Below are 19,251 nucleotides of genomic sequence, written 5' to 3' on the forward strand. Positions count from 1 at the left end.
CCTCATCATTTTTCCATGTTCTCCCTATATCCCTTGATTCTCTTGTAGTTCTAATATATGTCAATTGACACCTTGAATATGTTCAATGACTCCACCTATACAACTCTCTGGGTAGAAGAATCCCAAAGAGTTACAACCTCTGAGAGGCGCAATTCATCCTTTTCCCTATCTGAAATAGCTGAACCTTTATTCTGAACTGTGTCCCCTAATTCTAAATACCCCATTAAAGGAAATATCCTATCAGCATCTGCCCTGGTTAATTCCCCCACAGAAACATGTGTCAATAAGATCAACTCTCATTCTTTTATACAGAACTGAATGTACATAGAACGTAGAACATTACAGCACACTACAGGCCCTTAGGCCCATGATGTGCCCTCATTTTATCCTACTCTAAGATCTATTTAACCTTTCCCTCCCACATAGCCCACCATTTTTCTATCATTCATGTATCTGTCTAAGAGCCTCTTAAATGTCCCTAATGTATCTGCCTCCACCACCTCCGTCGGCAGTCCATTCCATGCACCCACGCTCTCTGTGTAAAAAAATTCCCTCTGACATCCCCCCTATACCTTCCTCCAATCACCTTAAAATTATGCCCCCTTGTGTTAGCCATTTTCGCCCTGGGAAAAAGCCTCTGACTGTCCACTCGATTTATGCCTCTTATCTTGTTAACTACTATCAAGTCACCTCTCATCCTCCTTCGCTCCAAAGAGAAAAGCCCAAGCTCAACCTATCCTCATAAGACATGCTCTCCAATCCAGGCAGCATCCTGGTAAATCTCCTCTGCACCCTCTCTAAAGCTTCCACTTCCTTCCTATAATGATGTGACCAGAACTGAACACAATACTCCAAGTGTGGTCTAACCAGAGTTTTATAGAGCTGCAACATTACCTTGCGGCTCTTGAACTCAATACCCTGACGAATGAAGGCCAACACTCCATACGCCTTCTTAACAACCCTATCAACCTGAGCAGCAACCTTGAGGGATCTATAGATGTGGACTCCAATATCCCTCTGTTCCTCAATACTGCTAAGAGTCCTGCCATTAACCTTGTATTCTGCCTTCAAATTCGAACTTCCAAAGTGCATCACTTCACATTTTCCAGGTTGAACTTGATCTGCCTCTTCGCAGCCCAGCTCTGCATCCTATCGATGTCCTATTGTAACCTACAGCAACCTTCTACACTATCCACAACACCACCAACCTTCGTATCATCTGCAAACTTACTAACCCACCCTTCCACATCCTCATCCAAGCCATTTATAAAAATCACAAAGAGCAGGGGACCCAGAACAGATCCCTGCAGAACACCACTGGTCACCGACCTCCAGGCAGAATACTCCATCTACCACCTCCCTCTGTCTTCTATGGGCATGCCAATTCTGAATCCACACAGCTAAGTTTCCCTGGATCCCATTCCTCCTGACTTTCTGAATGAGCCTTCCATGAGGAATCTTATCAAACGCCTTACTAAAATCCACGTACCCCACATCCACTGCTCTACCTTCATCAATGTGCTTTGTCACAATCTCAAAGAATTCAGTCAGGCTCATGAGGCACGGCCTGCCCCCTCACAAAGCCATGCTGACTGTCCCTAATCAGCTTATGCTTCTCCAAATGCCCATAAATCCTGTCTCTAAGAATCTTCTCCAGTAATTTACCCACCACTGAAGCAAGATTCATTGGTCTGTAATTCCCAGGGTTATCCCTACTCCCTTTCTTGAACAAAGGAACAACATTTGCCACCCTCCAATCATCTGGCACTACTCCTGTGGCCAGTGAGGACGCAAAGATCATCACCAAAGGCACAGCAATCTCTTCCCTTGCTTCCCGTAATAACCTTGGATATATCCTGTCCAGCCCCAGTGACTTATCTATCCTAATGTTTTTCAAAAGTTCCAGCACATCCTCTTTCCTCACATCGACATGCCCTAGCGTATCAGCCTGTCGTACGCCATCCTCACAAACGTCAGGGTTCTCTCACTGGTGAATACAGAAGCAAAGTATTCATTAAGGACTTCCCGTACCTCTTCCTACTCCAGGCACGTGTTTCCTCTTTTATCCCTGATCAGTCCTGCCCTCACTCTAGTCATCCTTCTAATACATCTGGAATGCCTTGAGGTTTTCCTCAATCCTACTCACCAAGGCCTTCTCATGCCCCTTTCTAGCTCTCCTAAGTCCATTCTTAAGCTCCCTCCTGGCTACCTTGTAACTCTCCAGAGCCCTGTCTGATCCTTGCTTTCTAAACCTTAGGGAATCTTCTTTCGTCCTCTTGACAAGATGTTCTACATCTCTTGTCAACCGTGGTTCCTTCACTCTACCATCCTTACCTTGCCTCAATGAGACAAACCTATCCAGAACCCCATGCAAGTACTCCCTAAACAACCTCAACATTTCTGTTGTGTACTTCCCCAAGAACATCTGTTCCCAATTTACGCTCCCAAGTTCCTGCCTAATAGCATCATAATTCCCCCTCCCCCAATTAAATACTTCCCCATATCATCTGCTCCTATCCCTCTCCAAGGCTATGGTAAAGGTCAAGGAGTTATGGGCACTGTCTCCAAAATGCTCTCCCACCGAGAAATCTGAAACCTGATCAGGCTCATTGCCTAGTATCAGGTCCAGTATGGCCTCTCCTCTAGTCTGCCTGTCAACATACTGTGTCAGGAATCCTTCCTAGACACTCCTAACAAACTCTGCCCCATCTATCCCCTTTATGCTAAGGAGGTGCCAATCAATATTCGGGAAGTTGAAATCACCCATGACAACAACCCTGTTATTTTTGCACCTTTCCAAAATCTGCCTCCCAATCTGCTCCTCAAGTGTCTCTGCTGCTTCAGGGGTCTGTAGAATACTACCAAGGGATCGATCCCTTCCTGTTTCCGACTTCCACCCACACTGACTCAGTAGAAGATCCCTCCAGGATGTCCTCCCTTTCTACAGTTGTGACACTGTCCCTGATCAGCAAAGCCACTCCCCAACCTCTTTTACCCCTGTCCCTGTCCCTTTTGAAACATCTAAACCCTGGAATATCCAGCAGCCATTCCTGCCCTTGTGACAGCCAGTTTTCTGTAATGGCCACAATGTTGTAGTTCCATGTACTGACCCATGCTCTAAGTTCATCACCCTTGTTCCTGATACTTCTTGAATTAAAGTCGACACACTTCAGCCCATCCAACTGACTGCAATTTTGCCTTTTCAACTGCCTATCCTTCCTCACAGTCTTTCTACACACTGCATCTTCTTTACACTAAACGCATCAACCTCTAACCTATCACTCAGCTTCCCATCCCCTTGCCAAACTAGCTTGAACCCTCCCCAAGAGCTCTGGCAAAGCTGCCCACAAGAATCTTGGTCCCAGTTCAGGTGTAACCTGTCCCTTTTGTACAGTTCATACCTTCCCCAGAAGAGATCCGAATGATCCACAAACATGAAACCCTGCCCCCTGCACCAATTCCTCAGCCACGCAAATCAACCTATTCTTACCCTCACTGGCGTGTGGCACAGGCAGCAATCCAGCAATGCAATGTAGCCCCAATCTGCTCAACCTTTCTTCAGGATGTAGGGATAATTTGAATATAGTTTTTTTTTGGTTAGCATTGATGTAATGGGCTGAATAACTGTAAATGTCCATGATTCCATGATCTTGTAATATTGCAGCATGCAGCCACCTTTTTTCTTCAAATGTTCTTGCTATAACTGCTACTCACATTGTCTGTATGCTACTGCCTTTTCACAGAGAGAAGACTTTAGTCTCTAGTCTTAGTTTTTAATGTGTTTATGCATTTCTGCCAACAACTGCAATTGTTTATAAATAAAAACTAATCTTCCACTATTAAATTATTATTGTTTATTTTTGGGAAATGCTGGGGCAATTCAGAAACAAAAGTCAAGGAAGAATGCTCCAGGGAGAAAGTAGTAGAAAGAAGAAAACTACATTACTATTATGATGTTAAAGAGGAAATCGGAAGGTAAACATGTCTGTTTATTAATCCTGCTTTATAATAAATTATTCTGTACTCAGCTGTTGAGAAGATAAATAACCGTCCTAGTAAAATCGGTATTGGATTATTGCTGGAGTGTTGCAGGAAGGTCTTGTATAAATGCAATAATTGCCATTGAATAAGTCCTTGATCACTCAGATTTACTTGCGTGTTTTGGCTGGTTGAGGATGTTGATCCTCAATAAAAATAGCTTAACAGCTAAATTAAAAAGCTTGATTGTCTTGCAAGAACCATCTCTCTCTCAATCATGAACTCTTTAAATCAATAATTAAACAGTATGCCAGTGAAAAATGAGAGATAAGTGGCTAATGATGTAGTAGCAACGTTCAGATGGAGATTTGATTGTGATTGCCTTTCTCCCCTGTTGATTGCAGTGAACAGTTAATTCAACCAAGATTCAATCATGCATCTTACGTTAACGTAATCTTGATCATTTTTCACTAAAGAGGTCAAATGAAATAAAAATTATTTGGAAGTCTATCATACGGAAACACAACTATAGTTGACCATTATAAACATGAATATTTTCACTTACAATGTTGACTACTGGTATCTATAGCATTTACTACTTTTATTGCAGATTTCCAACATTTTTTTCCCTTTACTATATGGAAACGTTCATAAAAAGAAAAAGAGATATGTTTGATGCTGTGGACATCAAAGCAACACTGAACTAAATATGATAACAAGGAACAAAATATAGAAATCAACACCATCATTGAATTCAAATCAAATACAAATGAGCATATTCATGGTTGATGAAGACAAGAGTTCCTTCGAGAAATATTCTTATTGCAACCATCATCAGCTGCTTCAACTTCCCCACTGATCATAAAACAGACCAATGTCATCACCCTAATCATGTCTGTGCCAGTCTGCAGTGAGACTATGATGTCCAGAATTAGGATGGCAAGTGCCAAATAGTATTTGCAGCACCAAAGTACCTGGCACAACTATTACGGGATCACCCACCAACAACATTTTGGGGATCCTGTTAGCCAGAATTTTAACAGGAATGGTTGTGTTAATTTCATAGCAACAAAAGCAGACCAGAAGTTAGTTATTCTATAAAGTGGCTGATATATTGACCCCTCAAAGCCTCTCCTATCATCTCTGCCACTGAGATGGGAGACAGCAATGGCAGCATGAAGATATTATTAACTGGAAATTCCTTCTGAGTCACTCATTATGAGTTTGCTTCATAATACCATTTGTTCATGTTTCTTCTTCTAACACAAGGATTATTCTCTGTAACCGCCATTCACCAACAGGCTGATACTTTCTGATTTCTGTCCTATTACCCTTAATACCCTTTTTCTTAATTTTATTTCTTTGTGCTTTACAAGGCTTTGATACCATAATACCATTCTTAAACAGGACAGTGATTGAAGAATAATTAACATAAAATCCCTCTGTTTGCAGCAGTTATTTAATAATAAAGACTTGAATTCCTATAACACCATATGAAACCTTAAGGCATATCATAGCTTTATATCCTATTATCTTCATTTGAAGTGTTGCTGTTGAAATATAGGAAGCAAGGTACCCAATTTCCACACAGCATCTACCTAAAAAATGTAATATGATATTGACCAGTTTTTTTTTCTGTGATGGTATAGATATTGCCCAGAACACCATGGATTCAAAATGGGTCATTGTTCGTCAAAATAGTTCCATTGGATTGTTATTATCCACCTGATAAATCAGACAGAACCACTGTTTAATATCTATCCTAAAAAGGATATAAAAAGGGGAAGGGCATCTGATTATGATAAATTCTCTAATTGAATACTATGTCTGTGTTATTATCTACTCATTAATTTCTTTCTGGTATAAAATCTAATTTGTGTGATTTTGTGTGATAAAGATGAAAATTAAATTAACTTTGAACTTTGCTTGTGAATTACCTAATAGAAGAAAATTAGTGTACCCTGTTTCTTTTGTTTAAAGGGGTTCATCTAGCTTTGTGAAGAGAGTTGTGAGTAAAGAGAATGGAACACATTGTGCAGCTAAGTTTGTTACTCTCAGAAGAGGTATCCAGGCTTATGAAGAGCGTGCCATTTTATCCAGGCTTAACCATTCAAAGATTGCCTGCTTACTTGATACATTTGAAACCAAAAGAACACTTGTGTTAGTGCTGGAAATGTATCCTTTCTGTGTGTTTTATTTGATTACTTGTTTCCCTGTTATGTTTAGATTCATGAACATAGAACAGTATAAGCACAGGAACAGGCCCTTTGGCCCACTGTGTCTATGCCAACCATGGTTTTATTTTAATCCATTTCATTTTGTCTGTATCTATATTATTGAAGATACAATGGTTGCAAAATTTGGCTTCATACCACATATGGCAAGTGTGTCATGGGTTCCCTGAACTCATCTTTAGAGCTATGATTCACTATTGTTCATTTACTCACTTCATCACAGAGCATCAAGTAAGCACAGCTGTGTATTACGTCATAAAATTAGAAAATGCTGGGGATACTCAAAAGGTCAGGCAGCATCTGTGGAGAGAGGAACATTAGCCAGCAATGGGGAGACTACTGCTTTTATATTCAGCACCAACTGAAAATTTGTGGGGTCGATTTGTGAGTGAAAACTATTAGCATTCTTTATGTTCTGTATCCAAAATACTGTTTGAACACTGACAGAGCTCCTGTCCCACAGAGGGCAAAATGTCAAAATAGAAATGAATCTATTATTAAATAAGATTATTGTGGGTTATTCAGCCTGTTGTACCTGTTCTTCAATTCAGTTATATCATGGCTGATTGATATCTCTACTACATTTAACTTCCTTAGTTCTGCATCTTTTAATACCATTAACTAACATATATCAAGTGGTGGAAAAGCAGATACAGTAGCAGTTTCAGCAGATGAAGTATTTTGCTTCAAAAGCAGACATGAAATAATTTTCCATGGCATTACCTCTAAATAGTTGGTTAAAAGTGTTTCAGAAGTAATCCCATCCCTTGATGATACTTTTCAAAGCAAAATAACATGCCCACTGGAAAAAATGCATGTTGGCAGATTGTGACCTATTTGTATATTATCCTGAACTATGCAACAGGTGCTCAAAAGAAGGATTGTTGGATCGCTTGTTCAAAAAGAACATTGTTGCAGAAGCTGAGGTAAGATTTATTTTTACATTTCCAATTTTTACCAGTTATCATCCGATTAAGCTTTGTCAAATCATTAACAGTGTAGTAAAGGGATACATAGAACAGTACAGCACAGGAACAGGGCTTTCGGCCCACGATGTTGTGCCAAACTAATTGTTAATGACCCCTAATCCCATCTGCCTGCACATAGTCCATATCCCTCCATTCTCTGCATATTCAAGTGCCTATCGAAGAGCCTCTTAAACATCTCTATTGTATCTGCCTCCACCACAAACAGAATTTCAGTAGTTAAAAATGGCTGATCTCTATAAAGAAAAGGACAGAACTGTAATCTTGCCAGTTTTTAAGGTAGACAATGAAAATAACACAGTTCCTTAAGCTGAATTTATCTTTCAGAGAACAGAAAGTTATACTTACTACAACCATACCTCTTCAAATTCTTTCATACTAGAGATGGAAAACCGTGAAAGTGCCGTTAACTGCCAACTTAACACATTTTATTTAAAAGATTTGCATTTAGTGACTGACCACATAAAGTTATATATAATTTCTTGTTGTGAGGGTTTTTCACATTTTTAATGGCTCTATTTTTAATCTGGATCAACTGGAGTCAATTCCATTTGCCATAAATAACCACACATAAGATTATGTAAAGAAATGGATCATCTTTAATCTATCACTTAATTAAAACTAAGAGATAACAAAGTCTATTCTGGAGGGCAGTGCAGTTGATGTAGTTTGCATAGACTTCAGTAAAGCCTTTGACAAGGTCCCACATAAGAGACTAATCCAAAAGGTTAGAGCACATAGAATCCAGGATGTTGGCAAATTGGATCCAAAACTGGTCGGTATTGGGAGGCAGGGAAAGAAGTTGGCCGGTTGATTTGTGATTGTAAGCCTGTGATCAGTGGTGTACAACAGGGATCAGTGCTGGGACCTTTACTATTTGTTATATACATAACTATTTGGATGTGAATGTGGAAAGTATGAACAATAAGTTTGCAGATGATATGAAAATTGGTATTATTGTTGATAGTGAAGAGGGTAGTTTTAGGCCACAGGATGATATTCATGAATTGGTAAAATGGGCAGAGTTATGTCACATAGAATTTAATCCTAATAAAGTGTGAGATGATGATTTTGGGAGGTCTAATAAGACTAGGACTTGCAAAATGAATGGTAGCACCATTGATAGTGTGGAGAAACAGAGTGACCTTGGTGTATAAGTGGATAAATTGGTAATTTGACGGCTGTGGGGGCCAAGTCATTGGGTATACTTAAAGTGGAGGTTGATAGGTTCTTGATTAGTTAGGGCATCAAAGGTTACGGGGAGAAGGCAGGAGATTGGGGTTGAGAGGGAAAAATAAATCAGCCATGATCAAATGGCGGAGCAGACTCGGAGGGCTGAACGGCCTCATTCTGCTCCTATGTCTTATGGTCTTATGGTCTAAATTGCTTTATCATTGTCACATGTACTGAGGTACAGTAAAAAACTTTGTTTTGCATGCCATCATACAGATCATTTCATTACAACAGTACATTGAGGTAGTACAAGGGAAAACAAAAAGAGAATGCAGAATAAAATGTTATAGTTACAGGGAAAGTGGAGTGCAGGCAGTCAATGAGGTGCAAGGCCATAATGAGGTAGATTATGAGGTCAGGAGTCCATATTATCATACTACGGGACCGTTCAATAAGTCTTATAACAGTGAGATAGAAGCTGTCCTCGAGCCTGGTGGTACGTGGGTAGATAAGGTGTTAAGAAGGCTTCATTAGCTGGATCAGAGGGTAGGGAGATTATAGTACAATTTAATATAACGTTGGTTGGGTCACAGCTGGAATACTGTGTGCTACTTTGGTCACACATTATAGAAATAATGTGTTTGCAGTGGAGAGGGTGCAGAGGAGATTCACCAGGATGTTGTCTGGGATGGAACATGTCATGTGTGAGGAGACTCTGGGTGAATTGGGTATGTTTTCCTTGGAGAAGAGGAAGCTGAGTAGGGCAACCTATAAGAGATAAACAAAATTACAAAGGGCATAGATAGGAGAGATAGCAAGAAACCTTTCCCCATGGCAGAGGTGGTATAACACCGGAGGCCATAGGTTTAAGGTACAGTAAGGGTTAGGAGGTTTAAAGAGGATTTGAGGAATTCTTTCCACCCAGAGGTTGATTGGAATTTGGAACAGGCTACCTGCGTGGAGACAGAGACTTTCGCAATATTTAAAAAGCATCTACAGGAGCACATGAATCACAAAAGCATAGATCAAATGCTGGAAAATGGAATTAATATAGATGGGTTCTCGATAGCCAGCATGGTCATAAGTGGGCTGAAGCACCTGTTTCTGTGTTGTATGAATCTATGACTCGGTAACAGAGATCAAATTTTAATATTCAGTTACCTTCATATTTTATTGTTTTGTCTAGGTTAGGAACTATATCCAGCAGATTTTGGAAGGGGTCCATTATCTCCATGACAATAACATACTTCATCTTGACATAAAAGTAAGATTCTTCCTTTCAAACTTATTAAACTTACTATTGATTACATACCCAACTCAGTTTCTGTAGAGGGTGTTCTTGTTTTCTTTATTTGTGTGATAGCTGCCAGAGCTGCATCAATTATTTCTTGGCTCAGTTTCATGTAGCTGTCCAGCAGTAGGAATGAAAAAAAGGGGATACCAGAGAGGAATTTTAAGCATATGCCCAAACTGAGCACAAAGCTAGAGCTGCATTCATCTCACCCACCTGAAGCCAACAGCAGGTGGCCCGGAGTGATGTTAGCAGGCAACTCAGCAAACCGGGCGCTAAAAACCCAGTGATCGCTAGAAAAAAACAAAGCCAGATTCCAGCTTCAGAGTATAATAAAAATCTTAACCTGTTTCATTCTCTTGAAGTTACTAATGCCAATTCACTGGCATACAGTACAAACATTCTCACTGCTTTTGCACCTTTTTTTATTTCACTAAGAAAACTCTTATGTCACAAGAAACACAGCTTACAAGCCACAAATTGTCTCCTTTTTAATGTACTGGCATTGCCACATAAGATGTAGCCAGGCTTGTATTAAAAAACAGTGTGGATTCAGTAGTTTTTAAATTCAGTGTATTTTAGAAAGTACATTTTTTACATGCATGAAATGAAAACAAAAAGTGCTGGAAACACTCAGCAGGTCAGGCAGCATTTGTGAAAAGAGAAATAGAATTAATGTTTCAGAACTGATAAAGGGTCTTTGACCTGAAATATTAGTACTGTTACTCTTTCCACAGATGCTATCTTATTTCTGAGTGATTCCAGCATCTCTGTTTTTATTTCAGATTTCCAGCATCCTCAGCAATGAAAACAGAAGGTGTGGAATTACTGAGCAGGTCAGGCTGCATTTGTGGGAGGGGAAACAGAGCTAACATTTCAGGTCGAAGACCCTTCGGCAGACCTCAATCAGGTCTTTGACTTGAAACATTAACTCTGTTTCTCTTCCCACAGATGTGGCCTGACCTGCTGAGATCTTGCAGCATTTTCAGTTTTTATTTCCAGCATCTGCAGTTTTTTTAATGTTTTTCACCTGTCTGACTGCACTACTTTTTAAGACCTTTATTTTATTTGATTCATTTATTCCCAAGGTCACAAAACATCCTGAAGCCAGTTCCTTTCCTCTTACAACTGTCAGCCTTTTTCAAGTTAGGGTTTTTTTAAGCATTGCTTCTTGATTTATCTTAACATTTAGTTTCTCCATTCCCCTTGAAATCTTTGTTTCCTCTAAAAAATCAGATTGCAGAGCGACATCCTGCCTGCTGTGAATAGTTAATCGCTGACTGATTTACAATGTAATTTTTCTTTTCTTTAATTAGCCTGCTAACATTCTAATGGTACATCCAGAAAGAGATGATATTAAGATTTGTGATTTTGGATTTGCACAAGAACTCTCACAGGACAAGCTTCAGTTTAGCAAATACGGTTGCCCGGAATTTGTGGCCCCAGAAATTGTTTCCGAGGATCCGATTTCAACAGCCACTGACATATGGTAATGTAGCATTGGAATAGCAAGAGATATAGAGGCATACAGTTTAGAATGTGTTAGACATCTTTGCCTAGAAATTGGATTGCATTGAGCTGTTCTTTTCCGTGTATGTCCAGAATTGATTTAACCTGTGGCAAATCACATTAGCAATCTTCTTATATGAAATCACAAAATTGGATTGGGCATTTCTGACCGTGGTCCATGTTAGTGCATTCAGGCTCTTGCACCATCGGACATGTACCTAAGGACATCAGTTGTCATGCAATGCATGTTTCAACCCCTCTTGACGTAAATTATAGCCCAGAGTTCCAGTTGTTCATGTTGTTTAGCAGTCACAAGTCCCAGTTCAAGATACACAATGAATATTAATGAAGAAGTTTTAAAGGAAGGATGACCGTGTTTAACTCAGTGTACATCAAACAGATGTGATAACTCTATTGCCACACAATCCTGCTCAAGGAATCACTTTTTACTAATGCTACCTTAACTGCTCGTGTAGCTTTTAATCCTGCACAGAAATAAAGGCTCCTTGAGAGTGTGCAGCATTGAGTAGATGTTTCATTTTACCATGTATCCTGCTCATATTTTTCAACCTTGCACAGGAAATTCTTCCTTCAGAGAGTGCCACTAGATATCTTTGAAAGGTATACCAAGTAGGGGAAAAAGGATTTCAAAAGAGTAATCAAGAGGTCATACTCATTTATTGCCTGAATTACATGGCAGGGATGGTATCATAATACATTTACCTTTTAGACCTGCGTTCATTAAAAGTTTAGAGGAATGAAAGGAGATTTAACTCAGACAAGTGCGAAGTGATGCAGTTTGGGAAATTCAACCAGGGCAGGACTTGCACAGAAAATGATGGGGACCTGGGGAGTATTGTAGAATAGAGAGACCTAGGGGTACTGAAAGTGGTGACACTGGTAGACAAGGTAGTAAAGAAGGCATATGGCATGCTTGCCTTCATTGAATGGGACATCGAGTACAAGAGTTGGGATGTCATGTTACAGCTGTACAAGATGCTAGTGAGACCACACCTTGGATATTACAGTTAGTTCTGAACCATAGAACCATAGAAAACTACAGCACAGAAAACAGGCCAGTTGGCCCTTCTAGTCTGTGCCGAAACATTATTCTGCTAGTCCCATTTACCTGCCCCCAGCCCATACCCCTCTAGACCGCTCTCATCCATGTATCTATCCAATTTACTCTTAAAAGTTAAGAGCGAGCCCGCATTTACCACATCAGAAGGCAGCCCATTCCACACTCCCACCACTCTTTGAGTAAAGAAGTTCCCTCTAATGTTCCCCCTCAACCTTTCCCCTTTCACCCTAAAGCCATGTCCTCTCGTACTTATCTCTCCTAATCTAGGTGGAAAGAGCCTACTTGCATTAACCCTGTCTATGCCCCTCATCATTTTATAAACCTCTATCATATCTCCCCTCATTCTTCTCCGCTCCAAGGAATAAAGTCCTAACATGCTTACTCGTTCCTTATAACCCAACTCCTGAAGACCCAGCAACATTCTTGTAAATCTCCTCTGCACTCTTTCAATCTTACTGACATCCTTCCTGTAGTTCGGTGACCAGAACTGCACACAATATTCTAAATTTGGTCTCACTAATGACTCATACAACCTCACCAAAACATTCCAACTCCTGTACTCAATACTTTGATTTATAAATGCCGGGATGCCAAAAGCCTTTTTTACAACCCTGTCTACCTGTGACTCTACTTTCATGAATTATGTATCTGAACTCCCAGATCCCTTTGTTCCTCCGCACTCCTCAGTGCCCTACCATTTACTGTGTATGTCCTCCCTTGATTTGTCCTTCCAAAATGCAACACCTCACACTTGTCTGCATTAAGTTCCATCTGCCATTTTCTGGACCATTTTTCCATTTGGTCCAGGTCCCTCTGCAAGCTTTGAAAGCCCTCCTCACTGTCCACTACACCTCCAATCTTAGTGTCATCTGCAAACTTACTAATCCAATTTACCACATTATCGTCTAGATCATTGATATATACAACAAACAACAATGGCCCCAACACAGATCTCTGAGGCACACCACTAGTCACAGGCCTCCAATCTGAGAAACAACCATCCACAACCACTCCCTGTCTTCTCCCAATCAGCCAATTTCGAATCCAGTTTACAACCTTTCCATGGATACCCATTGACTGAATCTTCTGAACTAATCTCCCAGGTGGGACCTTGTCAAGGGCCTTACCAAAGTCCATGTAGACAACATCCACAGCCTTACCTTCTGGTTGCAATACTTTTGGAAGGATGTTATTAAACTAGAGGGGGTGCAGAAAAGCTTCACAAGGATGTTGCTGAGACTGGAGAGCTTGAGTTATAATGAGAGACTAGATAGGCTGGGACTGTTTTCCCGTTGCAAAGGAGGCTGAGGGGTGATTTTATAAAATCATGAGGTACATAGGTAAGTTGGGTCGTCACTGTCTTTTTCCCAGGGTAGGCAAGTCTAAAACTAGGGGGCAGAGATTTAAGGTGAGAAGGGAAAGATTTTAAGGGGACCCGAGTAGCAGGTTTTGCCACTCAAGAACACAGAACAAGCTGCCAGAGGAAGTGATAGAGGTGGGTGTAAATACAATGTTTAAAAGACATTTTGACAATGCATGGATGGGAAGGATTTAGAGGGATATGGACCAAATGCAAGCACATGGAAGTAACTCAGGAAGGCACCATGATCGGCATGGACGAGTTGGGCTGAAGGATCTATTTTTGTGCTGTGACTATTTCTGTATGATGCTGTGACTCTAAAGCTCAACAGGCTGGATCCAGGGAGGATATTTCACCTAGCTGAGGAGTCTGGAACCCAGGACCACAGTCTCAGAATAAGCCATTTGGAAGTGAAATGAGAAAAGATTTCTCCACAGAGGGTGGTGAATCTTTGGAATTCTCTACCTTGAAGAGCTATGGAGGCTCAGTTACTGAGTTCATTCAGATGAAGTCGATAGATTCCCTTAAATCAAAGGATATGGGTTAGTGCAGTAAAATGGTGTTAAAATACATCAGTCATGATCTTGATGAAGGGTAGAATAGGCTCAAAGGGCCAAATGGCCCACTCCTACTCTTATTTCTTATGTTCTTATTTCACATGTTCTTATTTCACGCTCAGGCCACACAGAAGTGAGGCACTCATTATTTAAAAAACATATCTCAATGGCTGGCAGCAGTCAACTATGGCTGAAAGGTGGTCCCCAGTGAGTACAGAGCCTCCGTGACCTCTCTGATGCTGCAGTGAGCAACAAACTGAGCTATATGGCATAGATCAGCTGTAGCTATTTGGAATGATCCAGTGGCTAGAAAGATGAAAATTACCACCACCTTCATTTCCACTGAGACAGCAATCTTGGTGTGAAAGGAAGGGCAAATATCTTCCACATAATGTCAGATATCTCTGTTATTACAGACAAATATGAACCTGGGAAGAATGATACAGTGTCTCTGAAAACACTCTGTGCATACAGTAGGTTCTTTGCAGATGCCCCATCATCTGACCACCTCTCCCCACTCCACCGTACTCACCCCCCCACCACATTCCTCTTTCCCAACCACCAATTCACCTGTCATGCCCATAAGAAAGTATAATGGATCACAACAGGAATGCCAGGTCTAATTTTGTGATTGAGACAATTTGACATGGAAATGACCATCAATAAGATTTACTCCAGGTAGTATTGATTTTGCATTGTATAGTTCAGTAGTGAACTGGGCAAAATTAATTATTCTCAGGAAGGAAGATGGGGAACTGAAACTGTTACTGAAATGAAAAAGTTATGTTTGAAGGTTTACTTGGGGAAACACTCCTCTTCTTTCCATTACATAAACATTGCTGATAAAGATTACACTTATCTGTTACTTGCACTGGTCCCACCGTTCTCCAACTGCCAGATTTCCCACTCAGCCTCACTCTTTAAATGAGCATCTCACTTTCTGGGAAAAGTGTGTTGTGCATCTCCTGTAGTACTGAGATGCATGGGTTCAAGGCAGGTGTGCTTTGGCTTTGAGATTTTTTTTACTTTTACTTCCCAGCCAACCCAAACCTATCCTTTTGTAAGGCTTGAAATTATACCCAAATATGGCTTGCTTGTAATGAAAACATTTTACTGACAGTTATACTGAGGGTATTTTTGTAGTAAAAGCATTGTTACTAACTCTGTTCTCACTTTTTTTGTCTTTTTTTTCTAAACAGGTCGATTGGGGTGATCACATTTTTGTGGTAAGCAAGATGAGGTCTCTGCAGTTCTAAACTTGCATTTTTAATTCTGGAACTTTTTCATTTCATCTCAATGGAGAGTTTCTATTTCACTGGCCCCCAGCACTGGGAACATGCCACAGAAATGGTCTATATTTTCTGTGCATTCATTTTAATAGTAGGGATGCCATGATTTGGAAACTATTCTGGGAAGCAGCAAAGCAAAAAAACCTCAGATTATTTTCAGATGTCTTTGTACAGGAATCACTGAAAGTTAATATGTAGGTTCATCAAGCAGTTGGGAAGACAAGTCAAGTTCTCTGTTTGCAAGAGTCGTTGAAAAAACACTGAATGGGTTTGTTCACAATGTTAATTATTTTAATTGCATTCATTATCATATTGTCTGATATAAATATTTTGGATTTATTGAAGTTTGACAGGTAACTGTCCATTTGCTGGTGAAAATGACAGAATTACACTATTAAATGTGAAGGATGGATCCTTCTCATGGAATGACCATGATTTGGAATGTATAACCGAAGATGCTCGAAGTTTTGTAAGGAGAATAATTAAATTAATTCCAGAGTAAGTCAATTTTAGCATGTGCTTCACTGAAGTTTCAGCAACCTATTTACTTATTTATTTACATTTTCCTGTTTAAATGTGATTGAAAATGTATGCATTATAATTAATAATGAATGAAGAAATTTTGTTGTGGTTTCTAACGTTTTACATTTTAATTAGAAAAGTTTATAAGTTATATTATTTTAACTTTCTTCATAAGCTTCTCTAGTTATAGCATAATGTAGTTCAATTTGGATTAGTTTAATTTGGCATAATGGTCAGCCCAGACATGGTGGGCCAAAGGGTCTGTTCCCGGGATGTACTTTTCTGTGTTCTGCGTTCTGTTCTTAACATGTTAAGGTCACCTAGGTTAACACGACTGAGTAAATATTTTCAAGACTTTACATTACTGGTATATTCTCATAAAAACTGTCATTTGTCCAATTCCTAGGACACCCAATTTTATAAACTGGCTTCTTGCTGCCAGTTAATAAGTCAGGTTGCAGGCATATGTGCCCTCATTTTATAATGTAAATCCTATGAGATGGCCTGATCCATATTTTTGTTAAGAAAGGTTATTTAGGGATACAGAATCAAGGTTAGCAGATGAAGTTAAGATGCAGATCTGCAATCTAATTAAATGGCAGAGTAGGCTGAAACGGACTCAATAGCCTCACATCCTAAATGGATGCAACTGATTATTTGGGAGCTTTGTTGCTCAAGAAAGGAGGAAGGCAGGGATGATTTTCAGTGTCTGCCAAAATGTGGATCAGGAGTGACTACAACATCCATGTAAATACAAGAGACCAGGAACATTTTCAGCCTTGGCCATTACACAGCTGGTGAAATGACCTTGGGCTCAATTGCAGCTCCTTAGGCTGGCGGATGAGGTACTTTTGCTCCTCCTGCCCTTGCAAAAACAAATGTAAAGGAGTACTGGCAGCAAATTCAGCATGCCAGCTCTCTGAACCCTGCTTAGTTGGATTGCCACATACTGAAATCCAACTCTGTATTTTGTCAGTGATATATGTATTTTCTGTATAATTATCTTACATAACGGACAGAAGAAAGAACCTTCAATCCACAGTTTTTTTTGTTTAAGTAATAAAATTGTTCAGCCAGTAGAAGCCAGCAGGAAATAAAACAGGTAATTTTACAATCAAACTAGGAATCCACAATAACATGTTTTTCAATAATGATTAACGCTAAAAATATGCTATAAAGGATCAGGTGGATGTGAGCATAGACTAGTTGATACAAACACTAGATCTTTTGGGAAAATAATCACACTAATTAAAGAGTGTGAAATGTAAAATGTGCAGTAACAGAAACCCTACAGAGGGCTTATATACTTTTAATTTGTTTTTGATGTTTTAATTGGTCTCTGATGGCAGTGGTTCTTCTGAGTGACCTGTAAGAATCCTATTTCATTTGGGCTTTTAGCTGTGTTTTTTGCTCTCTTGGTCTTAAGCTCGATATTTATCTGCATGTAATTCTCCCTCTCCCTCTCTCCCCCTCGCCCTCTCCCTCCCTCCCTCCCTCTCTCTCTCTCTCTCTCTCTCCCTCTCCCTCTCTCTCTCTCTCTCTCTCTCTCTCTCTCTCTCTATCGATCTCGTTCTCCCCTCCATCTATGTCATACTCTCTCTATCTCTCTCACTCTGCCAACCTTGCAGGTTGTGAGTTCTAGATCATAACACTATATAAAACTGTTTTTCTTCACATCCTTTCTGTATCTTTTGACCATCACTTTAAGTTTCTGCCCATGGTCCATGAACTATCCACTAATAGGGGCAGCTTCTCTCTACTGAGTCAAGATAAACTGTCATTAACATGTACACCTCTATCAAATCTCTCCTCAATCTTCTTTGCCACAAGGAAAACAATCAATTCTGTAGCTGAAATTCATCATTCTGATTAATTTATTCATGACCCCATCCCAAACCTTCACATCCTTCCTAGGGTATGATGATCAGAATTGTAAGCAAGAGTTTGGTCACCTGCAGGAGTGAAATCAACTTAAGTTCTTACCATTATGGCAGCATAAATTTCATACTGGTGCAGTCATATTCCAAATATATTTTCTCACCCGTTCACTGTATTCTGGCTTAATACACCTTTGGTCAACTGTCTTAATTTTTCTTTATAAAAATTGAAGTCAAATTTTTTGTCTCATAAATCAACTCAAACTATGTTACTACATTAAAGATGTTTTATAAATGTAAATTTTAGTTGTTAGCAGGAATGAAACACATCTTTTGGGAATCAGCAAATAAATGCTGGGATTTCAGTACTCATCTTTTAATATTTAAAACAATATCATTATCTATTTTATCTTAAAAACACAATGAGAATTTGATAGTTATAAGTGGCATCATTGTTGGCGATTTTATTGAACAAAGAAGTCTGCAACAATTTATATTCATGTAACAGCCCTTAAATTAGTAAAACATAATAAAATGCTTCATGGTCATAATCAAAATGGAGACATAAGAAGAGTAACCAGAAGCTTATTGAAAAGCATAGGTTTTAAGGAGCATGTTAGAAGATGAAAGGGAGGAATTTAAAGCAACTGAAACCACCTGTTGGCTACAGGACTGGAGCAGATTATAGAGACAGAGAAATGAAATGCCATGTGGATTTAGGCAAAGGGATGAGAATTTTAAGTTTGAGGCATTGGAGGCCAAGGTGTAAATGTAATTGGTAAAGGTGGGTGATGGATGAACAAGTCAAGGTGGAGGAGGTAAGGACACCAAAGCTGTCATTTAACTGAAGTTTGATGAGAATGAAGGATGGGTGGTCTCACCAATAGACCATTAGAAAAGTCAAGTTTGTACGTGACACAAACTCTGGTCCTCAGAGGTCGTCCTTTTAAAAGAAGTATGGTAACTGACCATTAAAACATTTCTGGAGCCATTAGAAAATGTTACACATTTAGTAATCTGGATGTTGTGATCATTATTTTGCATTATATTTTTGTTTAAAAGAAAAATGTTAATTGATTTGTTTGATTGAATGTCACCTCAAAGGCAATGCAGGAAGAAATAGGTCTGAACCACTATAACTTTGATTTATTGGCCCACACTTCCTCCATCTTTGGAATTCTCTATCCAAAAGAGCTATGGATGCTGTATGTTCAAGGCTGAGATAGATAGACTTATGGACTATAGAGCAATCCAGGGTTATGGTGAGATTGAGATAAGTATGAGTAAAGTAAACCCATGGTTCCTGAATTCAAATGATGGATTAAAAATGTTGGTGTTCAGAGGAACCTAGTGCACAAATCACTACATGTTAATATGCCAGTTCAGCAAGCAAT

At 39.6% G+C, this 19,251-nt stretch overlaps 1 protein-coding gene across 1 annotated transcript in view; it reads left to right on the top strand.

Moving 5' to 3' along the window:
• The window catches only part of LOC127570499 (obscurin-like), a 465,385-nt gene that overhangs the window by 412,558 nt on the left and 33,576 nt on the right, over positions 1-19,251 (top strand). Inside the window, exons 95-101 of the mRNA XM_052016136.1 lie at positions 3,885-3,975; positions 5,959-6,153; positions 7,078-7,138; positions 9,558-9,635; positions 10,979-11,151; positions 15,369-15,395; positions 15,804-15,927. Of these exons, the coding sequence (XP_051872096.1) occupies positions 3,885-3,975; positions 5,959-6,153; positions 7,078-7,138; positions 9,558-9,635; positions 10,979-11,151; positions 15,369-15,395; positions 15,804-15,927 (749 nt within the window). The remainder of the gene's footprint in view (positions 1-3,884; positions 3,976-5,958; positions 6,154-7,077; positions 7,139-9,557; positions 9,636-10,978; positions 11,152-15,368; positions 15,396-15,803; positions 15,928-19,251) is intronic.

This window comes from Pristis pectinata, chromosome 5 (genome assembly GCF_009764475.1).
Source record: "Pristis pectinata isolate sPriPec2 chromosome 5, sPriPec2.1.pri, whole genome shotgun sequence".
NCBI classification, from domain to species: domain Eukaryota; kingdom Metazoa; phylum Chordata; class Chondrichthyes; order Rhinopristiformes; family Pristidae; genus Pristis; species Pristis pectinata.